This window comes from Schistocerca americana, chromosome 9 (genome assembly GCF_021461395.2).
Source record: "Schistocerca americana isolate TAMUIC-IGC-003095 chromosome 9, iqSchAmer2.1, whole genome shotgun sequence".
NCBI lineage: Eukaryota > Metazoa > Arthropoda > Insecta > Orthoptera > Acrididae > Schistocerca > Schistocerca americana.
The window spans coordinates 8,710,889-8,736,776 of NC_060127.1; the positions used below are offsets into that span (position 1 = coordinate 8,710,889).

The 25,888-nt window shown below is 40.9% G+C and overlaps 1 protein-coding gene across 1 annotated transcript in view; it reads right to left on the minus strand.

Moving 5' to 3' along the window:
* LOC124551132 (gamma-interferon-inducible lysosomal thiol reductase-like) overlaps window positions 1–25,619 on the minus strand; it is a 76,799-nt gene extending 51,180 nt beyond the window's left edge. The window contains exons 1-2 of the mRNA XM_047126093.1: window positions 25,499–25,619; window positions 9,635–9,838 (exon numbers count right to left, since the gene is read on the minus strand). Coding sequence (XP_046982049.1) covers window positions 9,635–9,838; window positions 25,499–25,555 — 261 coding nt within the window. The 5' untranslated portion in view covers window positions 25,556–25,619. The remainder of the gene's footprint in view (window positions 1–9,634; window positions 9,839–25,498) is intronic.
* Window positions 25,620–25,888: the final 269 nt, after the last annotated feature.

Sequence of the window (25,888 nt, forward strand, 5' to 3'; positions counted from 1 at the left end):
AAAAATAATCTGCAGCAAAATTGCCTGCTCCTGCTATATGCTGTACGTCGGTTATGAATTGAGCTACAAATTCAACCTGTCTGTGTTGCGTCAGAGAACTGTGTTTGCCTGGCTGTTTGAAAATAAACTTTAAGGGTTTGTGGTCCATGAAAACGGTGAAGTCTTTGGCCTCTACTGACGTTCTGAAATATTTTACTGCCTCAAAGACCGCCAGCAACTCACGATCATATGCGCTCCAATTTCTTCGCCGCACATTTAATTTTTTGGAAAAAAAGTGGCAAAGGCTGCCATGCGAAAGTAAGATATTGTTGCAGGACTGTGCGTATGGTTGCCTGACTTGCATCGACAATTGCCAAAGGTGCGGTCGGATCAGGGTGTGCTAGAAGCATTGCGTCAACTACACTTGGTTTCACTGCCTCGAACGAGCGTTGCATTTCCACACACCACTGAATTCTGCGCTTACCTTTAGCCTTGGTACATGCGAGTGCTGCTGTCAACGGCTCCTGTTTCTCCGCCGTCCCTGGTAAGTGTGCCTGTAGAAATTTACCAGTGCAAGGAATCATTGTAATTCTTGGTATGTGGTCGGGGGTAATACTTGCTGTAACGCTTGCACCTTCTCCGGCGTTGGAGTAATTCCTGCGGCCTTAATTAAATACCCTAAAAAGTCACTTGGTTTTGTCTTAGGACACACTTCTTGATTTTAATGGTCACACCATAATCACTGAGACGCTGAAAAACCTGTGTCAGGTGATCCTTATTCTCGGTTGTAGTTTTAGAAAATACTAGAATGTCGTCAATGTAAGCGAAACAAAAATGAAGGCATCGCATAACCTCGTCGATAAGCCTTTGCCATTTCTGGGCGGCATTTTTAAGTCCAAAAGGCATACACGTGTTCGAAAAGGCCAAACGGGGGAGTTACAGCTGTCTTTGGGACGTCTTCTGCCGTCACTGGAATTTGCATATAAGATCTCGCACAATCCACTACACTGAACACATGTGATCCTGCTAGCAAATTGTTAAACTCCTGTAAACTCAGAACCCGGTACTTATCTGGTATTGTCCTTGCACTTAGTGCCCGGAAATCGCCAAAAGGTCTCCACGTTTAATCTTTCTTGGGAACTAAATGTAATGGCAAAGCCAACAGGCTGTCAGATGGACGGATAATGTTGTCCTTCAACAATTTCTAAAATTCTTGTTTTGCTGTTACAAGGCAGTCAGGTGGTAATATCTGTGGCCGTGCAGACACATGGACTGGTGCGGGTTTGATGAAATGTTGCGTATTATGTTTCACGTCTTTCTTCTCGTATTGTGGGAAAAGTGTTGAAACAGCTGCGTAAACTCATTTGTGACGAATGCTTCTCGCACTTGTTTCATGGGATGAGGTGCCTTGGTGCCTCTTGTATTGCAACCAGAAGTATTGGCGATTAGACAGCCATTCCTGACATCAGGCAGCAAGCTGAAATTCGCCAGGAAGTCTGCTCCTATTATCGGTTCTGCTACATTAGCTGCAATAAACTGCCACAGATTTCTCTTCCCCAGTCCGAAATCTAATGGCAGAGTTATTTCACCAAATGTCTTAATCACTGAATCGTTTGCTGCAGAAAGCTGTAAGGGCATAGGCTGCACACGAACACGTAACATCTTGTGCGGGTGTAAGGAAGCATCCGACCCTCTGTCTATGAGGAACTTGCACCGCGAAAAGTTTGCCACAGAGAGTCTGTGCGAGAATGAATTGTTTTGTTGGAGCTGTAAGTAACTCACGGCCAGCTGCGCCTATTGCCTGCTGCCTGAGAAGTCTGGGTAATTGAACGGTGGTGAGAATCGTGTTGCACGTTCACCAAAACGCTCGTGATACCAACAAAACTGACGTTGATGTGGGCTCAGGCTGTTGCTCCTAGCTAGTGATTGAGAAAACGTTTTCCGATGCCTCTGAATATTTTTCTCTTTATCGTCAACTTCCGTCTGCTCATGCTGCACTGCTGAAACCTGCCCTGTACATCTGTATGGTACTTCCGCTGTGTTGCTGCGGCCATCTCTGTTGACGCTGCTGTATAGTGTCGTGGAGGCTCTGCGATTGGTGGCAGCGGAAGTGAAATTGTTTCCTGTACTCGATCAGCCATCTCTGCCAGCTTATCTAAATTCAATTCCACACGTGAAAGTACGATGGTTTGCATTGATACAGGTAGGCGACTTGTCAACAGCACTCGCAGCACAGAGTCTGGATTCCCGGCGGGGTCAGGGATTTTCTCTGCCTCGTGATGACTGGGTGTTGTGTGATGTCCTTAGGTTAGTTAGGTTTAAGTAGTTCTAAGTTCTAGGGGACTGATGACCATACATGTTAAGTCCCATAGTGCTCAGAGCCATTTGAACCATTTTGAACAGAGTCTGGCATTTCCGTGTCCGCCTTCGAGGCTTCTCAGGTGTCGGAGAAATTGCAAAGGCGTCTTGACTCCCACCTCTTCATGATGCAATAAATGTAGGATTTGTTGCTCAACCGACTTGGAAACCAGTTGTATTAACGCTGACTTCAGGTGTTGGTAACAGTTTTCAGATGATGGGCTGACAATTACATCTTCCACCATAGATGTGTAGTTTTGGTCCAACTGGTTTACCACATAGGCGAACTTCGTTTTCTCGTTTGTTATTCCACTACACACGGAATTCGCTTCTGCCTGTGCAAACCAAATTTTCGGGCCCAGTGGCCAAATCGGCGGTAAACGTAAAGCCACCCGCGAGATTAAACCTGTATCAGATTCGCCGCTGTTACGAAACGGCGCGGATTAATTTTCAATTGGAGTTGCTTGAACTCCGCTGCTTTCGGCTTCCTGCCGTCCAAGTTCTGTACGTGATCGAGTCCCTTCCATTCTTGTGGTCACTTTTTCTTGTGACCTAATTTTCGTGTTCGTAATATCGGGGTCACCACTGAAGTTACTAGTATATATTGCTGAAATATCGCAGAACTTCTTGAGAATGTTACTTAGCTTTTATTGTTTGACTTCATCCACAAAACACAATCAAATTAGCAATCACACGGAAACTCATAAAATAATTCCAGAAACCAACATGAAGCGGTCAATTACAAAAAATAAGAATAATCACGGAACCAAAGGGGTTCCGTGTGCAGTCCTACTCCACTGCGATGGACGTCTCTACTTTTAGCGCGACCACTCAAACTCACTGTCGTTCTGCACAGAGATACCACATGCAGGATGATGTGAATCAAAGAGGACTGCAAAGGAAGGAGATGCTAAATTCTAGACTGTGGGAGGAAAGAGAAGCTTGGAAGAGGCATTGACCTGCACAGGCACAAACATTCCAGAAAGAAGAAGAAGAAGAAGAAGGGGAAGACTATATTGGTTGAATTTCTAAGTACAACCTCCTGCTTTCTTTTGGTTATATGTGACATTGTCTACTGGTTGACTATATCATCAATCGTATAAACGTTCAATTCATCTAGGAGAATGCTGTGATTCACACAGTCAAATGTCTTAGAGAGGTCATAAAAAATTCCAGCTTGTGTTATTTTATTATACAATGCTTGTAAAATTTGGTGAGTGAACACATAAACGGCATTCTCAGTAGAGCCACCCCTTCTGAAACCCAAACTATGATTTGTTGAGGATGTTAATGTCGCTAATGTGAGGTACTATTCCAGAATATGCTACCTTCTCAAAAATTTTGAAAAATGATGTCTGCAATGAAACAGGTCAGGAGTTATTGACATGTCTCTGATCACCTCTTAAAGTTAGTTTCATGTTGCATTGATCAATAGCATGGAAAACTGTTATGATGTGGAGCATGTCAAATGCACAAGAAATGCGCACAGGAAACTAGTTTTTTTTTTTTTTTTTCATTGTAGTGTTATACCCAAATATTTCTATTATCTATTCCATTCTCTTAAATGGCACAAAATGCATATATTATATCTCCAGATTTATTTACTCATATTCAAGAATTCATCTACGGTATAGAAGGAGTTGTCAAGGAGGTATGATTTCAATTTGTTTTTGAAACTATTACTGATCTCTGTCAGACATTTTATTTCATCTGGTAATTTATCAAAAAGTTTTATAGCAGCATATTTTACCCCTTTCTGTGCGAAAGATAGGTTAAGTAAAGGATAGTGTAGGTCTTTCTTTTTTCTGGTATTGTAATCATGAATGTCGCTGTTGATTTTAAACTGGTCCATGTTGTTGAGAAAAAAATTCATTACTGAGTAAATGTACTGTGAAGCAGTTTTAAGAATTCCTAACCCTTTGAACAGATGCCTACAAGATGTGCAACTATGAACCCCACACATTATTCCAACTACTTTCTTTTGACCAGTGAATACCTTTTGAAGTGTAGAGTTGCCCCATAATATTACTCCGTATGACATCAGAGTGTGGAAGTATGCAAAGTATGTTAGCTTACTAATTTCTACATCCTCAAAATTGGCAATTATTCTGATGGCAAAAGTTGCTGAACCTAGTCGCTTTAGGAGATCCAAAATATGACTTTTCCAATTAAGATTCTCATCTATATGTACACCCAAAAACTTAGTATGCTCCACCCTGTCTACTGACTTCTTTTGATGTGTTATATTTATTGAAGGAATTGTACTTTTTCCAGCAGAAAATTGGATGTACTGCGTTTTTCAAAGTTCAGAGCAACCCCATTTGCAGCAAACCAATTAATAACTTTCCAAAAGACCTTATTTGTATCACTTCCTATCGGACTTACTCTTACGGGATTAATAATTATGCTTGTATCATCAGCAAACAGTGTCAGTTCAGCATCTTGTTTCACATAAGAAGGCAGGTCATTCACATCTCTCAAGATTAGATTAGATTAGTTTTTCATTCCATAGATCCGTGCTGATGAGATCCTCGTAGATCTGGAACACATCAATTTTTTTTTCCTTTCTTTTTTTTTTAAGCTGAAATAATAGTACTAATAGTATGAATATATACAGTACATCATTTGTTTCTATTAAAAAATTCATGAATGGAGTAGAAAGAGTTGGCCACTAGTAAGTCTTTCAGGCTCCTTTTAAACTGATCTTTATTTGTAACTAAATTTTTTATGTTTGCTGGCAAATTATTGAAGATAAGTGTTCCTGAGTAGTGGACCCCTTTTTGAACTAAAGTAAGAGCTTTTAAGTACTTGTGCAGATCATTTTTGTTCCTGGTATTGTATGTATGAACTGAGCTGTTTGTTGGAAAAAAGAGATATATTATTTAGGAGGGGACCCATGATCGAACCTTGTGGAATACCTAATGTAATTTCACCCCAGTTAGATGAAGTGGCAAACTCCTTTGAATCACTTGAACCATATAGAGAGACTTTTTGCTTCCTGTTCTGTAGATATGACTTAAACCACTCATATGCTGTTCCATTTATACCATAGAATTGTAATTTCTCTAACATAATGTCATGGTTCACACAATCAAATGCTTTGAGTAAGTCACAGAATATTACTCCTGGTGACATTTTACTATTTAAAGACTCTATTACGTGAACAGTCAAACTGTATATTGCTGTCTCAGTGGAACAGCGTTTCTGAAATCCGAACTGTGATTTACTAAGTATCCCATTACTGTTGAGATGGCTAACCACTCTTGAGTACATTACTTTCTCGAAAATTTTTGAAAATGCTGTAAGCAAGTATACTGGCCGGTAATTGACATCTGAGGTTTCCCCCTTTTTGTAGAGAGGCCTGACAATGGCATATTTTAACCTTTCTGGAAAAATACCCTGAGTCAGGGATTCATTACATATGTGACTCAAAACATCAGCCGTAATTGCTCCACATTGTTTTAATAACTTGTTAGATATGGCATCTACTCCAACAGAACATTTATTTTTCAGAGATGTAATAATTTTCCTTATTTCGCAAGAGATTGTTAGATGAAACTTAATCTGACTAAATTTTTTCAAAACAGACTCTTCCATGTAGTGCCTGGCTTTTTCTTTTGAACTATTATCACCATTTTTTTCTCCTACACTTAAGAAGTGATTGTTAAATACATTGGCTACCTATGTACTGTTAGTTAAGATGGTCTCATTCTCTTCAACAGTAATACTACCTACCTCAGTGGTTACTTTTCTTCTCTCCCTTCTAACAACATTCCATATTTATTTGATTTTATTGATGGAGTTGTTAGTTTCTTCTCTAACATATATATTTCTTGATTTCCTTACAACTTTTCTCAGCATGCTACAATAATTTTTATAGTGTAAAACTACTTCTGGATCTTTACTAGTTCTTGCTGTCTCATACAGTTTTCTTTTTCTTTCTGAAGACACTTTAATGCCTGTAGTAATCCAAGATTCCTTTGAAAAGTTTGTGATGTTACATTTGGTAATTTTCTTTGGAAAACTATGTTCAAAAAGGGATATAAATTTAGCAAGAAATATGCTGAATTTATCATTAGCATTTGGCTCATTATATACATCTTCCCAGTTTACGTTTCCTAAACTTTCTCTGAAGTGATCTATAGATATCGGGTTGAGCACCCTCACACTTTTACTTCATGGTTTCTGAAGCGTGCACCCTGTCAGGTTTTGTAAGTTAATCAGGTGTGCATCATGGTCAGATAATCCATTTACCACAGGGAAAGCATGTGCCTGTTCTACATCCTCTTGCTGTGCAAATACATTATCTATTAGAGTACTACTGTGCTGAGCTACACATGTAGGGAAATTGATCACTGATTCTAAGTTATATGTTGTTAACAAGACTTCTAGTTCACTTTTCCTATCAGAATTGCTTAGAAAGTTAACATTGAAATCATCACAGATTAATAACTACTTCTTTTTGTCTGAAAGGCAGCATAATAGGGAGTCAAACTTTTTTATGAATAGCTCCCAATCTCCTAGTGGTGACCTATACACTGTTGCTAATATCAACACAACATTATCTAGTTGAAGTTCACATGCACAAACCTCAAAGTGCTTATCAACACAAAATATGCTTACTTCAACAGTTCTGTATTTATATCCTTGTTTTATGAAAACGGCAACTCCTCCTTTATCCATTCTAGATCTACAAGCGTAAGATGCTAAATTATACCCATTTATACTGACATTTTCCATCCCTACAGTTACATGGTGCTCAGACAGTCAAAGTATATCAGTCTCGTTCTAATTTCTGAGACCATCTAAACACATTACCAGCTCATCTACTTTATTTTTTATTCCCCTGATATTTTGGTGAACTAAGTTGATACCACCCTTAGCTTTATCCCTATTTGCTGTGTATGAAGTTTCTTTTCTTCTATTTTCCTTGGTTGTTGTCTGTCTGGAATTTGTCTTTAACCTACAAAAAAGCCTGTCTGCCTGGTCCCAATAACAACAGGTATCTCCTATTGTGTGACTGTGGCCCCCCTTACAGTATCTGCTAATAGAGAAGCTAACTTATCTTTCCCCTTCCTATTAAGGTGCAGGCCATGTGTAGTGTAACCCCACCTACCAATAGCATCAACTGGAACAACACTCATGTTAGACTTTGCCGGTGTCTGGAGCATCCCGTTCAGCTCAGTGTTAACACACCCTACAGCGGTTTTTACCCAAGGCTGATCATGGCGCTGAAAGACCTCCACAAACAAGAGAGGTGCAACAAAGCATATTTCAGTGTCTCTGAAAAATTCTGTGAATTCGTAATGCATTACATATTTCAGATAAGACTGGACTTATTATATGGGAACAAATATTTAGTACACTAATTGAAACACCTTCAAAACCAGATGAGCTTTTATCTTTGAGTGAATGTATAATTTTCTTAATTCCAGAAGGAGAAGTCAGTGATACCTTCAAATGACTGAATTTTATGCCAGTTTTTCAGCATACTGCTGCGATTTTGCTCTTGAACCTATTTTCTCTATGCTTTCTACTATATTTATGAAATGATTATTAAATGAATTTGTTACCTGTGACTCATCATTTATAGCCCTTTCATTCAGTTCAATAGATGTTATCCTATTCTGTGGCTTACATTAGATGTATTCGCAATTGCGAATAATGACAACTATTAGCTGTAGAATGGAATGACAACAATCAAAATTTGTAAATTTGTGCCAGTTGAGGATGCGAACCCAGATTTCCCACTCATCACGAGCAGCCACCTTACCATTCGGTTATCCGTGCACGACTCACAGCCAGACCCAAACTTCCATATGTTGTCAACCCTGTCATATTCTGTGGCTGGTCGTCCTGCCTCTTGTTTCACTACATTCCACTAACCTTATGTCTGCTGTTGGAATTACTGATTTCTGACATTATATGTTCGTTTCTTGATTTTTTAATAATCTTTCTCCATAGTTTTGAGTAGTTTTTGTAGTGTGCAACTACTGTACAATCTCTACTTCTTCTTGCCGACAGATGCATGTTGACAGTCAGCTGACATGCTCCATGTGTCCTCACAGCTCCACTTGTTAAATTCAGACCAGCAATGTGAGTAATATCAACTGTGAAAGGAGTTTGCAGGGCTGCTTAATCTCCCCATTGCTTTTCAGTATCTATCCTGAAAACATTTTCTGAGATGGTATCGATGAAAAGTGTCAAGGAGTGATGATTAATGGAGTTATCATGAATAACACTCATATGCTGATGACACCATCTTACTTTCACAAGGCTGGAAGCCCTGTAACAACTACTAAACACTGTTACTGATGACAGCACTGACAGGGGGGTTAGGTTTAAATGTCAAGAAGACAAAAGCGGATGATTGTAGAAAGGAACAGAGATGAAATTCAGGCCACTCTTGCACTCGTTATGATAAGATCCAAAGGATTCCACCATACAAATATTGGGGGTTTCAAATCAACTATGACTGCAACTTCTCTCAACAAATTCCCATTATATTTCACCCTTAAGTACTTAAATGCTATGTTTTCAGTATTCTACTCTACGAAACTGAGTCGTGGACACATGCCACGGTATGAGTATTAGGTAAGAAATGGAGGCATCTGAAATGTGGGCAAATTGAAGTATATCAATGATAACATGACAGATGAAGTCACAAAAGTGGCTTACAAGCAAAGATTTAGAAATTCTCAATACCAGCAGGAGAGAAAACTTGAATACTTTGGCTATATAATACACAACAACAAAAATCACCTGTTGCAATTAATACTTCTAGGAAAGATTGATGGCAGATGTAGTCCAGAACATAGAACATTATCCTGGCTAAAGAACTGGAATCTATGGTTTGGAGTGAGCACTAAATCACTGTTCAGAAAAGCCATGGAAGAACAGCAGAGATATGCTAGTGATTGCTAGTGTTCTTGGAGAATGAAACGCTTAAAGAAGATTACAGATCTGGTACCAATAAACCGGTTACAACCATTTATTTACTTATTTAATCAATAATTCACAGTTTGTTATTTAATTGCCTATGAGGACCATAATGGTTTATGTAGTGCATTGCTACTGGTAGCAGGCTGCCATATGTGCATTTATGAGTTCCTGTGTTGCTAAAGCTCCATGTGTCCTCACAACTGAACTTGTTACGTATCAGAACAGCAAGCCAAAAATCCAATTATCTCAGCTCAGTTGGATCTTTTAACTTTGTTGACACTTCTTCTCTCTCTCTCTCTCTCTCTCTCTCTCTCTCTCTCTCTCTCTCTCTCTCTGAGTTTGGTCTGTCACTCACCTGTGCTTTTCCGTAAGGAATCAGAGTAACGTTGAGCAGCTGAGGTCCATTTAAGTAAGATGGAAGTAGCTGCTGGATGATAAAGTTACGTGAATCTGAGCACAAAGTTTCGTAGTAGACAGCAACATCCACTGGGGTGAAGTTTGCCACCACAGGGAGAATACTTTCATGACTTTCTGTGATTCGCTGAGGATTTTCAGGTTCCTAAAACAAATGACATCATTTCTTATTGGCTTATAAGCTTACAGCTCCAGAGGTGAGCAATTCACATTATGTATCAAGTGACAATCACAATGTACGTGTCATACAGACAGCAGTTGTCAAATTAACCTAAACCGTAAGTAAGCCAAAGGTTTATTTTGAAGAACTGACTGGTATTGTCAAACCAAAGGCTAATGTAACCGACAATCAAATATTCAATGATGCATTACACAACGTGAATTACGTAAATTCACTAGTCTTAATGCACACTATTTGTAATATCGTTACAAAACATATCCTCATGTTCACAGAAACATTTGTAGGATTATTTACAGGCTTCAGAATGGGTTCTCGACACCCATAGCTGACTCTAAAGGAACAAAAATGTGATAATGTACCATTTACAAGAGTACCAGTAATAATAATAATAACAACACTATACAGCACCTATGATTTGATATATGCCCAAAAGTGACAAATACTTCAGTTTTCAGCAAACTTTATTTCTCTGAATACTGTTACTTCAAGTATTAATATTACTTTTAAGTTTGCATGAAACTTCACTGCTCAGCTCTTACAGAGAAATACATTCCATGTTTGAATGACACCTCCACGTAGACAAGCATGGGGCGTGTGTGTGTGTGAGTGGGGGGGGGGGGGGGGTTGTTGGACTTTATGGGTACTCAATGGCAAGGTTATCAATGCTGTAACACTCATTAAAACAAATAAATGTGAATAAAATCTCATGCACCAAATTGACCACACAATCTCTCTACCTCATACGCACCATACGAAAGTAAATGTCTGGTGGTATTCGATGCCTGATCGCATTGTGGGAACTTTTTTTTTTCTCAGGAAACAAACAGTTAATTCTAACAGTTACCTTGATATGCTGGTGTTGTTTGTGTTACCAGAACTGGCTGACCGCCAAGACACTGTCGTCTTCCACCAGGATGGTGAACTGCCACATCGGACTCAAGACTGTGAAATGTTCTAGATCAGGTGTTTTCAGATCGCTGGATTGGTAGGAGCGGTATAATTCCCTGGCCTTCTAGATCGCCTGGTGTTACACCCATGGATTTATTTTTAAGGGGGTACGTCAAGGACAAAGGTTACCGAACTGCTGTCAATCACATCAATACTTTAATGAACTGAATCGTTGCTCGCATTGGCACAGCTGATGCGGATATGGTGCGCCGAGTCTAGATAGAGCTCGAACACAAACTGGATGTCGTGCGGGCCACCAAAGGCGCATATGTGGAAATTGACTGAATGGCATAAAAACTTTTTGAGATATATTTTGTACAAGCCAAACATGATGTGAGTATCTTAACTGGTTTAGACGCTATAACAAAATTGCGCCGTATCTTCTGAGACGCCGCATATTACAGTTAGAAACTGTGACATGTCTTCAAGCGGCGTAACTGACGGCGAGCAAATATCCAACTATACTCATCCAGTATTTGAGAATGACAACTGTCAGCAACTTCCGACAAATTTTATACATAATTTCAAGCCTTTATGAAATTTCTTCTCGCTGACATCACCCGCAAAAGAAGAAAGTTAAAAGGTTTATCGCTTGCTACGTTTTTTGCTGTTCTTGCAGTAAAACTACCGCATAAGGTATAACATTTTAATTAATGACTTCTTTGCTACTAGCTCTCTTCGCGACATTTCCCGTACAGTGCGCGCATGTAGCACAGAGTGTATGTGCAAAATTACATCATTGTACGGCACACAATTGAGGAGATGTGACATCATAAATACTGAGAAGTGTGAGAAACTAGCTTTTGCTTAAAACAAGGCGTAGATTTTCCTCATCCAGTATTTGGTAATGACATCACTCAGCGATTTCGAACGAAGTTGAAATCTTTTCTCTCTTACACGCTTAAAGTCAAATACTTAACACATTAATACAGCTCTAATAACATGTTCGTATTTGTTTTCTACAGGGGAGTTTCATTCTTTAACCTTCTGTCGGGCGCGACGTTTTTCGCAAAGATGAGAGTTGGCAATACTCTCAGGATTTAAAGGTTGGCTACAGTGCGCATATACAAGCTCTGGAATATAAGATATTGTTGTCGCGCTTCGCAGCGCACGGATTAACTAGTGGCAGTTTGGAGGCCAGTGTAGGAGCCCGCCTGCTGTGGTGCGCACGTGTGTTGGGCGAGGGGTCGTCGCCGAGCTGCCGTACTGCTGTGTCCGCCAGCAGCCACACAGGATTTGGTATTCAGTTGCTATTTTTTATAATCTGCAGTGCGCTTATTAATTTACAGAAAATGTTTGTGTATGTGCGTAGCAGCAGACGGTAATTTTGATAATGATAGGAGTTGAATTCTTAAGGGAAACCATTGTTAGGCGAATAGATTAAGTATTGATTTTTTTCATTGATTTCTTTTGTAATTGCCAGGCAATTGTTTCACTATGTATTAGACTGAAATACTTTTCAATTAATCTCAAGAGTTTGATTAATTTGTAATATTGCTTTAATGCCACTGGAGGCAGATTTACAAAAATGGTTCAAATGGCTCTGAGCACTATGGGACTCAACTGCTGAGGTCATTAGTCCCCTAGAACTTAGAACTACTTAAACCTAACTAACCTAAGGACATCACACACATCCATGCCCGAGGCAGGATTCGAACCTGCGACCGTAGCGGTCTTGCGGTTCCAGACTGCAGCGCCTTTAACCGCACGGCCACTTCGGCCGGCACAGATTTACATACGAAGCGATTGCTCAAAGAGCTTCTAGCGTTTTGTTAAGTGAATGAGAAATAATCGCTTTCAGAATATAGTTTTTGAAAAAAGGAATTACTTGTTTGGGTTATCATTTATCGGGTTTAGATTTGACCAAACACTTTCTCTTGAATTACATGTAGTTGTAGTAAGCAGCAGCAGCCGCAGCAACAGCAGGAGCCGCCATACACAACATGCATTGCACTCAGCACGAATAATAGGTTTTTGTATGTTTTTGTTAAATAATGGAATGGAGCAGAGCAAGCAGTGGCAGCAGAAAGACCAAGTAAGTTATTTGTTGCGCACAGGACCAATTAAAAAAAAAAAAGTTTAGGCGATCTCTGTAATAGTAAAGCTAACAAGAGTACAAGCACGAGATTTTCAGTAGAAAGAAAACACGAGATAAGAAGATAGAGCTGGCGACTTTCAAAGAGATCGAGGGCGGTGTATCAAATTGATCATATCTCTTATTCACGTGATTACTTTTTAAATTTCATTGACAAAACCTACAATAAATTAAAAAATATCTTTAAAGAAAGACAAACAAGACATAAGAGCACAACAGCAATAGAAATATCATTCATTCAGATTTCTTTTCCTCAGTGTTGGATTGTGGTAACAAATGATAACATCGCCTTTTTTTCACTTGCTTCTTTATTACATTTCACTAATTAAACTCATTATAAATGACAAATATCTTTACAGAAACGCAAAGATGATATTATAGCACAATAACAATGGTAACATTACTTATTCAGTTGTATCATCGTCACTTTTGGACTGCGGTACGATATGAGGAATTTTACCACAGTCAGAACAAAATGGTTCAATGTGCATCAAACAGATTGGCTTTTGACACATTTTGCAACAATATTTTGTCAGTTTTTTATTTACTGTGCAGGTATTACACCTATTACTCTTGCTTTCAGTTGTTTTTTCTCCTTTTCTGCTTTCGTCTCTGCTTCATCTTCACACGTTGGCCTATAATGTTGCAGCCTCAGTTGAAGATTCCTGTGAACTCCTTGTCATGTCTTAACTTCTTCGAACCAAGTGAGGTAGAATTAATGTACGAGATAGTCGTTTCAGAAATACTTTTCTTCTGATACAATTCTCATTGTTCCCACAAAGATTACTTGTGCACTGATTCCACTCATATTGATCACTGCAAAAAATATAACCATGGGCCAACGGCTCACGCTTCTTGCAACATTGTACGAAGAGGTCAACTTATCCGTAGTATCGACTTCACCTTTGATGCTATTATAGAATGTTACAATCGATGATTTTAGTTTATCTCCATTGTCAGAATCTACTGAATTATCATGTAAACTTGATGCTAGGATCACACACTTCCCCTTTCTAGGAACATAGGAATTTAAAATACAACCTTTCTTGAAGCCAAAACGTGAACTGTTGGAAGCCCTGCTTTTACAGGTAGCAAACTCCTGAGGAACCTCACGCTTGTCTTTCTTCATAGTTGCAACAAAAGAAACATTTTTCCTTTGTAACTCTTCTATCAAGCCAATACTAGTAAACCAGTTGTCTGCAGTCACATTTCGATCTGACTGAATAGAAAAACATCGGAAGGTTTATTGATTACGTGATTTAATCTTTCTGGTTGCAACCCAGCGTATATTTCCAAATTATATGGGTAAAATACTTGGGAATCCACAAGAGCATATATCTTAATCCCATAATTGTTTGGTTTACTAGGTATATACTGTCGAAAACTGCACCTTTCACAGAATCCTTCCAGTTTCTCATCTACTGTAACAGTTTCTCCGAGGGTATAGGATTTCTGGCCGTTCTCTACAGATATAGAAAATATTTCCCGGATCGCTGTTATCTTGTGTAATCGTTTCCTTTCATCGCGAGTTGCACAATAGTCAAATCACCACATAGTGAATCTGAAACGTTTGTGGTCATTACGAGGCGAAATTTCTCCACGCGTCCCCATCAGCTCCCCACAGATGCTTCGTCTGTTACTTTTGTTTACACCAGCTAAAAATAAGAGACCGATGCAGGCTTTCAATTTAATAATGCCTATTTGTTTTACGTCTCTCTCACGTTGGAATGAAGGTTTGACGCTCTCAATATACTGATTTGAACACAAAATTATAATAGACGAAATTTCGTCATCTGTAAGGCAATTCCAGAATTCCAAAGGCGTTCTCGCTGCTTTTGCCACACTTATAGGTCCAGGTAACTTCCGAATAATATTGAGAGCCCTACAAAACGGCGTGAAAATCATAAAACGAACGTCGTCCGAAGATGCCGAAATTTAAGCAAACGGGCAAGGCGCCAGTGCAGTGTTGGCAGAACTGAACTCCACGTTGTAAACCATTCGTCTGCAGTGCTAGCAGACATTGTGTATGGCAGGGTGTGACTTCACTCCAGCATTACTCTTCACATACTTTTCTTCCAGACGAGCGTTTCACGGGCAAGCTGACGGGTGGTTACTGACGAATCTTCTCCCAGACGATGCAACACCACCTCATCAAACTCTACTGTGCGAACAATTCTTTGTCGAGAGTACTGGCCAGCTATCCGTGGCTTAAACGAGTCGGTGTCTCGGAAGTTTCTGCTCACAGTGACCAAAGAGACGGAAAGTACCACATTGCCGTGGGAGTGGACCAAACTGGGCAGCAGTCCGAAACGTTTTGTACCGTCAAAAGAGTCCCACACAGTCTATTTCGTCACATTCGAAATAAGAAGGCGTGGTCTAGAAAACTCAGTTTAGGACCAGTCTTCACGTAGTTTAATACACCCATTACTGAACATAAGACGATCCGATGCAGAAATATTCCAACATCAGTTGGAGATACATGTTACCTACAAATTTCGAAGAACTGATTTAAGAGATGAAAAGTTGCATTTTCATAAATTTTACGTAGCTTACTGTTAAATCTGAAATAATTAAACGGAAACTCCGACTCATGGATCAGGTACATTACGACGTACACACCCAGCCAGTAAAACATATCGCTAAGTTGTTATCAAATTAATACTTGAAATGCTACCTACCTTTCTCCTGACTTAGGTTATCATCCGGTAATTATACAGCTCCAAAGTTTGCAAAATGACTACGTATGTACAAAACGATAACATGGGTATTTCATAGAGTAATATCCACTGTTTATTTTGTACACAAATGATTCCTATTGTAATTTGAAGTTATAATTCAGAACAAATAAGTATCTACTCACAGGAAATTACAGAGATTACTCTCTGTGATCCATATATTCTTCTGTGAAAGCTTGAAACTTTCAGAGAGCAATGAAAAGAATTATTTGAGTAACGCATATTGCAACTGTAATAAAACTGAATCGCATAGTTTATAATACTCAATAAAAAAGACGTAATTCACCTTACCTTCTACCCAGCAATTAAGTTTTCTGTCGCAACAAAAACTTACTATCTTATGCTCCTGAGGTTTCGGACAGATTACAAAGTAGGTGCAAGACTTTGTCAATATTTTCTGTCGTCATTAAATTCTCGGAATATCAAATAGATGAAACAAGTAAATAAATATATTGATATAAACACAGTGTAGTTACATAACACAATTATGTAGAAACTGAATAACGTTCCACAGCCTCTCTACGTGCGGTCGAATTTCTCCCCATTCGGATGCTGGCTGCTGCGAAACTCTTCTCTTTACGTTCAGTCTTCTGCTTGCTGCCGCACCCTGTTCATTAAATGCATGTCTAACTGCTAGTGCTCCCTGTCGCACTACAGAAAGCAGTGGCAAACAGCTGCGTGCGTTCGTCAGAGGCGACTGTGTATTGTTTTCCAACGTGGTGTCACCAAAGTCGATGCGTCATGCAGCTGTCAAGTTTTTTTTAAAATGTTCAAATGTGTGTGAAATCTTATGGGACTTAACTGCTAAGGCCATCAGTCCCTAAGCTTACACACTACTTAACCTAAATTATCCTATGGACAAACACACACACCCATGCCCGAGGGAGGACTCGAACCTCCGCCGGGACCAAGCTGTCAAGTCACGTGCAGCTTATATTACATACTGATACATATTTCTGTTTCATGTTATTTAACCATAAAATATGTAGGGTTAAGCGTACTATGACCAAGAACATTCAGCGGTTGTACTTTTCTCAACTGACTTTTCCCGTATCCTGCAGTACCCTGAACGAGACATGACGTAAGAGGATCAATTACGTAGAGAAGAACACATTACTTGTCGTGATAAGGAAAGTGGCAGTCAGAAACGTTCTGAGCGTCAAATCTCACATTTATCAGGAGAATAAAAAAAACACAATGCATGCCTTTTTCTACATTACTGAGTTGCATCCAAAAAAATTGAGAAGATAGCACAGAATTATGCTGTACACCTCATCACTCCAAATATAATGAGACAAATTAGAAAATAAATAATTTATTCAGGACGTTGTAAGTCACTGGCTCCAAACGCCAATAAGAAAGTTTTTGTCACGGCTGTCAGTAAAATAGAGGCAGTATGTTTTCTGGCAATACAAGCACGGAAATACCAGCGCAGCACAAATATTTTAACTATAGTAGAACTTTGCCAACAAAAGTATGTCTCATTTCTTTTACATTTTTTATGGGAGAGTAACGAAATTAAATCTTTCAATATTGTCTTCTGTTTCTTACGTAACTCCATTGTCGGTATCAGGCGTTGCGAACCTTACTGTAAGACTCTGTGTGCCGTTTTGCAACTGATAAACATGGCTGATCTTTCAGAAGTACGGCATGGTATACATCTGCCACGATCTTTCCTCTGTTGAATACATTGACTTTTTCCATAGCTGTGTGTCAGAGTGAGAATTTATAATAGGAATTTGAGATGAATGGGTATGTGATCACACTGCATTTGGACAACTTACAAGCCTGCATTGACAACAATGTTTCAGCAGCATCTTTAAAAATCAAAGAAATCACTTGAATCCATTGGAATTACATGAAACGGGTTCATAGCTTTAGACGATGGAACTCCAGGCTTGGCACAAAGATCATGCACCTAATAGTAATGAAAGTTTGAAATATTTTCTCTACGATTTTACACGTGGAACAAGTCTAGAAGTGGAAACGTGTTTCTGGAAAAAATGAAGATGTATTCTAGCATCTGATTTGAGCAATGACCTCATACCTATGCCAAACTTGCTACATAGAGGCGACGTCTGAAGACAACGAGGCTTATTTGTAAACAATGGAATTTGTCACAAAAAGAAGGTAGTACACATACATACGACAAAATACCATCGCAGTTCACGCGATTGATTACATAGCCCCGAGTTATATCGCAATGAAACTGAGGTATCGTAAAAGAAAGTAACAACAGAAAAAAATGAAACATACATCCTTGAAATAAATTATCATATTTTACGCGAGTAAGTGAAAGAACCACAAGCGACCTTTAAAGTGCACTACAATATCACGCATAGTAAAATCGAAATACCACGGACTGCATTTATTCTTAGTAATAAGTACTGATTCTAAGGGGCTAAGCGGGAAAGTGAAGATTTTGGGTGGGGACGAAATAAAATTTGACGCAGTAACAACAAAATGAAATAAATAGTAATGAAAGGAAACATAAGAAAGACATAAGCAGAAAATAAGGGAAAAGCAACACAGAATTCGTGAAATAAAATGCGCTACACAAGTATCGAAAGTCCACGAGTAAATACCAGATATTGGGCACGGTAACTGAAATTGAGCTCTATACGTCATTTGTAGTTATCGATTCCAAAATTCATAATTTTTATCTTTTTTTTCCAGTATTGTGTACAGTTCTTTGTTACAGGATTTCTATTTTTGGTTTTGCTTTCTGCACTAAAGCGATAAACAAGAAACCTTCGAACTGGTTCCAAGGTTTATTATTTACAACATTTTTGCAGCAGTAGAGGAAGCGTTACAATACAATTACGAAATTAACAACTTAATGAACATAACATAATGAAGTTACGTGAAAATGAAAATCAGAACGATACCACATATTAAAATTCCAAAACAGTGCACAGTAGGTTTGTGTATTGGTTTTTGCTTTTGCACTCTGCACTACTTCGAGAAATAAAAACATTTTCTGTTTTTGCAGTAGATATATGCAATTATTTTCAATATAATTTCTGTTTCTCTGCAGCTTTCTGTACTATTGCGACAAATAACAGACCCTGGAATCTATGACTAGAATTTAAGTACACATGGTGCTCTAAAATGCCCCTTACGAACTTCTAGGACTTGCAGAGGACAGTGAGTAGATAATATTTTGAACTGGAACCATGTCCAAAAACGTATCGTTTCCGTGCTACAACAACTTGAAAACATGTTGGTAACGCAACCACTTTTAAAAGTAATTTATTAGGTGCGACTTAGTACATCACTTGTTTTACAATTGCACTCATTAACAAACAAAGAAACAAAAATGGAACTTAATCGGTTTCCACAAACACTGTTGTTTCCAGTTAAAACGTTTTTGTGCTTTACAAAGGAGGGTGAGCATTGCGACCTACCACAAGTAAGGTTCGATGCGGCTACCACCAAGTTCGGTGCCACGAATTGTACCTACAAATGACGATGTGGTACACACGCTCTGGCACGCCCGGTGCGTCTGCAGTGCGTGCCGCACCGACCACAACTCGCGCCCCGAGATCTTCTTCTGTCTCTACAGGAGTCTCGAAACAAAATCCCGCATCCTGCCGCAGAGGAGAAAGTCCAGTGTAGTCAAATCCGGCGATCGCGGAGGCCACACGATTGGACCACTTCGGCCCATCCATCTGTGTCCGAATCTTTGGTCCATATGTTCCCAAACATGGCCTGAAAAATGAGCGGATACGCCGGCGTGCTGAAATCACATATCTTGACGGATGTTCAATGCCACAGCAAACAGAAACACTTGCTGTAGGAATGTTAAGTAGACGGGGCTCGAGAGCTTGGGTGGAAGCGTGTGTGATTCTATAACATTACCATCCAGAATACCTGCCCACACACTGATACAAAACCCGTGTTGGTATCCATGGACAAGCGTGGCATGCGTCTGTGGTGGCCGAGCGGTTCTAGGTGCTTCAGTCCGGAACCGCCCGACTGTTACAGTCGCAGGTTCGAGTCCTGCCTCGGGCATGGAAGTGTGTGATGTCCTTAGGTTAGTTAGGTTAAGTTGTTTTAAGTTCTAGGCGACTGATGACCTCAGATGTTAGGTCCCATAGTGCTCAGAGCCAAGCGTGGCATGTGGGTTTTCGTCTGCCCAAACATGGTTGTTTAGAGAATTGAGAATACAATCGCTAGTCAATTTACATTCATCTGCGAAGAGAATGCGCCGCGGAAATGCTAGGGGCTCGTTGATGCAGCGGTGCAGAAACTGCGTACAGAACGAATGATGCATAATCGGCTGGCATCAGTGACTGTACCCTTTCGAGGCGGTATGGATGTAGTTGCTGGTCTTGCAGAACATATTAGCCGGCGCTGGGACCAACATCCATTGGGTGCGCAATCACTCGTGTACCCTTGACGGGTTCTCTTCAACGTGAGGCAGTACGGCCCCTTCCCATTCGGGTGTGCGGCGTCTCTTTGGAGCACCATGGCCACGCATGGTTACGGCGAAGGAGCCCCTTTCTTGAAGCTGTTGGGTAACTGTGGCGAAAAGCGTATGCGATGGAGTCGAACGTTGTGGATAACGATCTTGATAAAGGCGACGAGCAGCTATTCCATTACCGCGAGCTTCGCCCATACATAAGTATCGTGTCGGTGTATTCTGCAAACATGTACTCTACCGTGTTGCTCTAACACTCAGACACCTCAGTGAGGCTCGAACCAGGCGAGAGAGGCAGGACAGACGTCAAATGACATCGGCCGATCTGATGTAAGCACCCCTCCACCAAGGCAACCCTGTTGCATACCTAACTAGCAAACAAGTTTTCAAACGGCTGCAGCAAGGAAACGGTTCGTTCCCGTCCTACAAACTTGGAAGTGGAATTTTACAGCACCCTGTATATATCAATTCCAGTTACCTACTTCATGGTCCATTGTTTTTCACGTTTTGGCTGTAGGTGTGTGCAATGGTTTGTTACAATATTTGTATTCCTGGTGCCACTTTTTGTACTACTCACAAGGGAACCTCCCCATCGCACCCCCCTCAGATTTAGTTATCAGTTGGCACAGTGGATAGGCCTTGAAAAACTGAACACAGATCAATCGAGAAAACAGGAAGAAGTTGTACGGAACTATGAAAAAAATTAGTAAAATATACAAACTGAGTAGTCCATGCGAAGATATGCAACATCAAGGAGAACGCGTGTCAAGGAGTGCCGTGGTCCCGTGGTTAGCGAGAGCAGCTACGGAACGAGAGGTCCTAGGTTCAAGTCTTCCCTCGAGTGAAAAGTTTAATTTTTTGTTTTCAGTTTATGTGACAAACTCTTATGTTTACATCATTTTTTTGGGAGTGATTATCACATCCACAAGAAAACTTAAATCGGACAAGGTAGAAGAATCTTTTTACCCATTCGCTAAGTGTACAAGTTAGCTGGGTCGACAACATATTTCTGTCATGTGATGCACATGCCGTCACCAGTGTCGTATAGAATATATCAGACGTGTTTTCCTGTGGATGAATCGGTTGACCTATGACCTTGCGATCAAATGTTTTCGGTTCCCATTGGAGAGGCACGTCCTTTCGTCTACTAATCGCACGGTTTTGCGGTGCGGTCGCAAAACACAGACACTAAACTTATTACAGTGAACAGAGACATCAATGAACAAACGGACAGATCATAACTTTGCGAAAATAAAGAAAGTAAAGTTTTCAGCGGAGGGAAGACTTGAACCAAGGACTTCTCGTTCCGCATTTACTCACGCTAACCACGGGACCACGGCGCTCCGAAGCTAACATCCACCTTGATGTTGCTTACCTTCGCATGGACTGCTCAGTTTGTATATTTTACTAATTTTCTTCACAGTTCCACACAACTTCTTCCTGTTTTCTCGATTGATCTGTGTTCAGTTTTTCAAGGCCTACCCACTGTGCCAACTTATAACTAAATCTGACGGGGGTGCGATGGGGAGGTTCCCTTGTCAGTTGGTGCATAGTGTGCGTTCTGTAAGTATTGTCATGCACCGTCTCAATGTAACCGTCGATTTCACGTTTCGTTATTTCTGGTGATTTTTACTGGCTTTCAATTGTTTCGTTAGCGATTTAACTCTTTCGTATCACTCTCTATGCTACTCCAAAAACGCGAAAATAACAAACGTTGGAATCGACAACTACAGATGACTCATGTAGCATAAGTACAGGGACGAGAATCAACAAAATCTACATCTACATCTACATCCATACTCCGCAAGCCACCTAACGGTGTGTGACGGAGGGTACCTTGAGTGCCTCTATCGGTTCTCCCTTCTATTCCAGTCTCGTATTGTTCGCGGGAAGAAGGATTGTCGGTATGCCTCTGTGTGGGCTCTAATCTCTCTGATTTTATCCTCATGGTCTCTTCGAGAGATATACGTAGGAGGGAGCAATGTACTGCATTACTCCTCCGTGAAGATATGTTCTCGAAACTTCAACAAAAGCCCGTACCGAGCTACTGAGCGTCTCTCATGCAGAGTCTTCCACTGGAGTTTATCTATCATCTCCGAAACGTTTTCCCGATTAATAAATGATCCTGTAACGAAGCGCGCTGCTCTCCGTTGGATCTTCTCTATCTCTTCTATCAACCCTATCTGGTAATAATCCCACACTGCTGAGCAATATTCAATCAGTGGGCGAACAAGTGTACTGTAACCTACTTCCTTTGTTTTGGGACTGCATTTACTTAGGATTCTTCCAATGAATCTCAGTATGGCATCTGCTTTACCAACGATTAATTTTATTTGGTCATTCCATTTTAAATCACTCCTAATGCCTACTCCCAGATAATTTATGGGATTAACTGCTTCCAGTTGCTGAGCTGCTATATTGTAGCTAAATGATAAAGGATCTTTCTTTCTACGTATTCGCAGCACATTACACTTGTCTACACTGAGATTCAATTGCCATCCCCTGCACCATGCGTCAATTCGTTGCAGATCCTCCTCCATTTCAGTACAATTTTCCATTGTTACAACCTCTCGATATACTACAGCATCACCCGCAAAAAGCCTCAGTGAACTCCCGATGTCATCCACTAGGTCATTTATATATATTGTGAATAGCAACGGTCCTACGACATTCCCATGCGGCACACCTGAAATCACTCTTACTTCGGAAGACTTCTCTCCATTGAGAATATCATACTGCGTTCTGTTATCTAGGAACTCTTCAATCCTATCACACAATTGGTCTGACAGTCCATATGTTCTTACTTTGTACATTAAACGACTGTGGGGGAACTGTATCAAACGCCTTGCGGAAGTCAAGAAACACGGCATCTCCCTGGGAACCCGTGTCTACGGCCCTCTGAGTCTCGTGGAGGAATAGCGCGAGCTGGGTTCCACACGATCGTATTTTTCGAAACCCATGCTGATTCCTGCAGATTTCTAGTCCCCAGAAAAGTCATTATGCTCGAAATAATACGTGTTCCAAAATTCTACAACTGATCGACGTTAGAGATATAGGCCTGTAGTTCTGCACATCTGTTCGACGTTCCTTCTCAGAAACGGGGATGACCTGTGCCCTTTTCCAATCTTTTGGAACGCTACGGTCTTCTAGAGACCTACGGTACGCCACTGCAAGAAGGGGGGCAAGTTCCTTCGCGTACTCTGTGTAAAATCGAACTGGTGTCCCATCAGGTCCAGCGACCTTTCCTCTTTTGAGCGATTTTAATTGTTTTTCTGTCCCTCTGTCATCTACCATTTTGTCATCTGTGCGACAATTAAGAGAAGGAACTACGAGGTGCATTCAAGTTCTAATGCCTCCGATTTTTTTTCTCCGGACTCGAAAGAGATAGAAACATGCGCATTGTTTTAAAATGAGGCCGCGTTCATTGTCAATACGTCCCAGAGATGGCAGCACCGTACGGCAGATGGAATTTTACCGCCAGCGTCGAGAATGAGAACTGTTTTAAATACTTAAAGTGACGACGTTTTCCTTACTTGAACAGCGTGCAATCATTCGTTTTCTGAATTTGCGTGGTGTGAAACCAATTGAAATTAATCGACAGTTGAAGGAGACATGTGGTGATGGAGTTATGGATGTGTCGAAAGTGCGTTCGCGGGTGCGACAGTTTAATGAAGGCAGAACATCGTGTGACAACAAACTGAAACAACCTCGGGCTCACACAAGCCGGTCTGACGACACGATCGAGAAAGTGGAGAGAATTGTTTTGGGGGATCGCCGAATGACTGTTGAAAAGATCGCCTCCAGAGTTGGCATTTCTGTGGGTTCTGTGCACACAATCCTGCATGACGACCTGAAAATGCGAAAAGTGTCATCCAGGTGGGTGCCACGAATGCTGACGGATGACCACATGGCTGCCCGTGTGGCATGTTGCCAAGCAATGTTGACGCGCAACGACAGCATGAATGGGACTTTCTTTTCATCGGTTGTGACAATGGATGAGACGTGGATGCCATTTTTCAATCCAGAAACAAAGCGCCAGTCAGCTCAATGGAAGCACACAGATTCACCGCCACCAAAAAAATTTCGGGTAACTGCCAGTGCTGAAAAAATGATGGTGTCCATGTTCTGGGACAGCGAGGGCGTAATACTTACCCATTGCGTTCCAAAGGGCACTACGGTAACAGGTGCATCCTACAAAAATGTTTTGAAGAACAAATTCCTTCCTGCACTGCAACAAAAACGTCCGGGAAGGGCTGCGCATGTGCTGTTTCACCAAGACAACGCACCCGCACATCGAGCTAATGTTACGCAACAGTTTCTTCGTGATAACAACTTTGAAGTGATTCCTCATGCTCCCTACTCACCTGACCTGGCTCCTAGTGACTTTCGGCTTTTTCCAACAATGGCCGCACATTCACCAGCCGTGCTGCTATTGCCTCAGCGATTTTCCAGTGGTCAAAACAGACTCCTAAAGAAGCCTTCGCCGCTGCCATGGATTCATGGCGTCAGCGTTGTGAAAAATGTGTACGTCTGTAGGGCGATTACGTCGAGAAGTAACGCCAGCTTCATCGATTTCGGGTGAGTAGTTAATTAGAAAAAAAATCGGAGGCCTTAGAACTTGAATGCACCTCGTACAGTCCTCAAAGTAAGAAGAATACACACATAATGAAAAGTCACCAAAAATAACGAACCGTGGGATGGAGAACTACAATCGACCTACACAGCTGTCTTCTTAGGTTCCTATCCCACCTCATCGTTGGAACTCGTGCCACATTCGAAAAGAAAAAAGAAATATTTGTGGGAACATAGATTACGATTGTAGATCGTTGCTCTCGGAGCTATGTAAGCTGTTCTCTTAGGTTCCTATCAACTTCACCTTCGAAAATTATGCCACATTTGGAAGTAAGTAGCCAAATATTTTTTAGGACGAAGATTATAAATACGATTGTTAATCGTTACGGTCGGAGCAAATTTATCTGTCCTCTCAGATTCGTGCCTAACCGCTGTCACTGAAATAACGAGACGTATCTGTAATAAACAACATAATTTCCGCCAGTTACTAACACAACCACAGATAGCATTTAATAAGAGGCCACTTACATCCTTCGCATCGGAAAATTACGTTACACAGGACGTCAGTGGTCAAAGCTGAAGGGTGGTATCGGACGCTAGAATTGAATGTTTGAAACATTTTTCTCTACGGTTTTACGCCTTTAGAGCAAATCCAGAACTGGAAAGCCGTTTAGAGCATTTCCACTCTCCGTACGCTTCTGTGCAAAGAATTAAATCGGAGAGTTGTAGCACTGGCGCAGAGTTGCACTGTGCTAGATTCCCTAGTGGGACGTGACGGTGCGGAAAGAGCCGGTCAGCCGCCTCCCCTCTGGGACAGAAGCAGCAGCTGCGACAAAGCAACTGAGGCCTACCTGGGCGCTGAGCAGCCGCACCAGACACGCGGAAACCAGCAGCCAGGGAGCCAACATGGCGGCTCCGGCTTCTGCTGCCCGTCCGTCCGCAGAAGACACTGGCGCGGCGCGTGCGGTCCAGATCCCCGCCTTGTGTGTGTTTACATCACCTCAGTGACCCGGGCCTGCGATAACACGCCAAGCAGCCGGCACTGGCTCCTCCCGCGTCCGTCGCCCGTCGTAATTTAATATATTGTTATTATTATTTTGTTTGTTGCCGACTTACGTGGTGGGCCTTAATAAAAATGATATTTCATTCAATTTTGATTTACGATTAAATGTTTTCCCGAAGTTCTCCTTTTTAACAATATTAATCTCAAATTATTTGTTACGTTAATGAACGTTAGACTC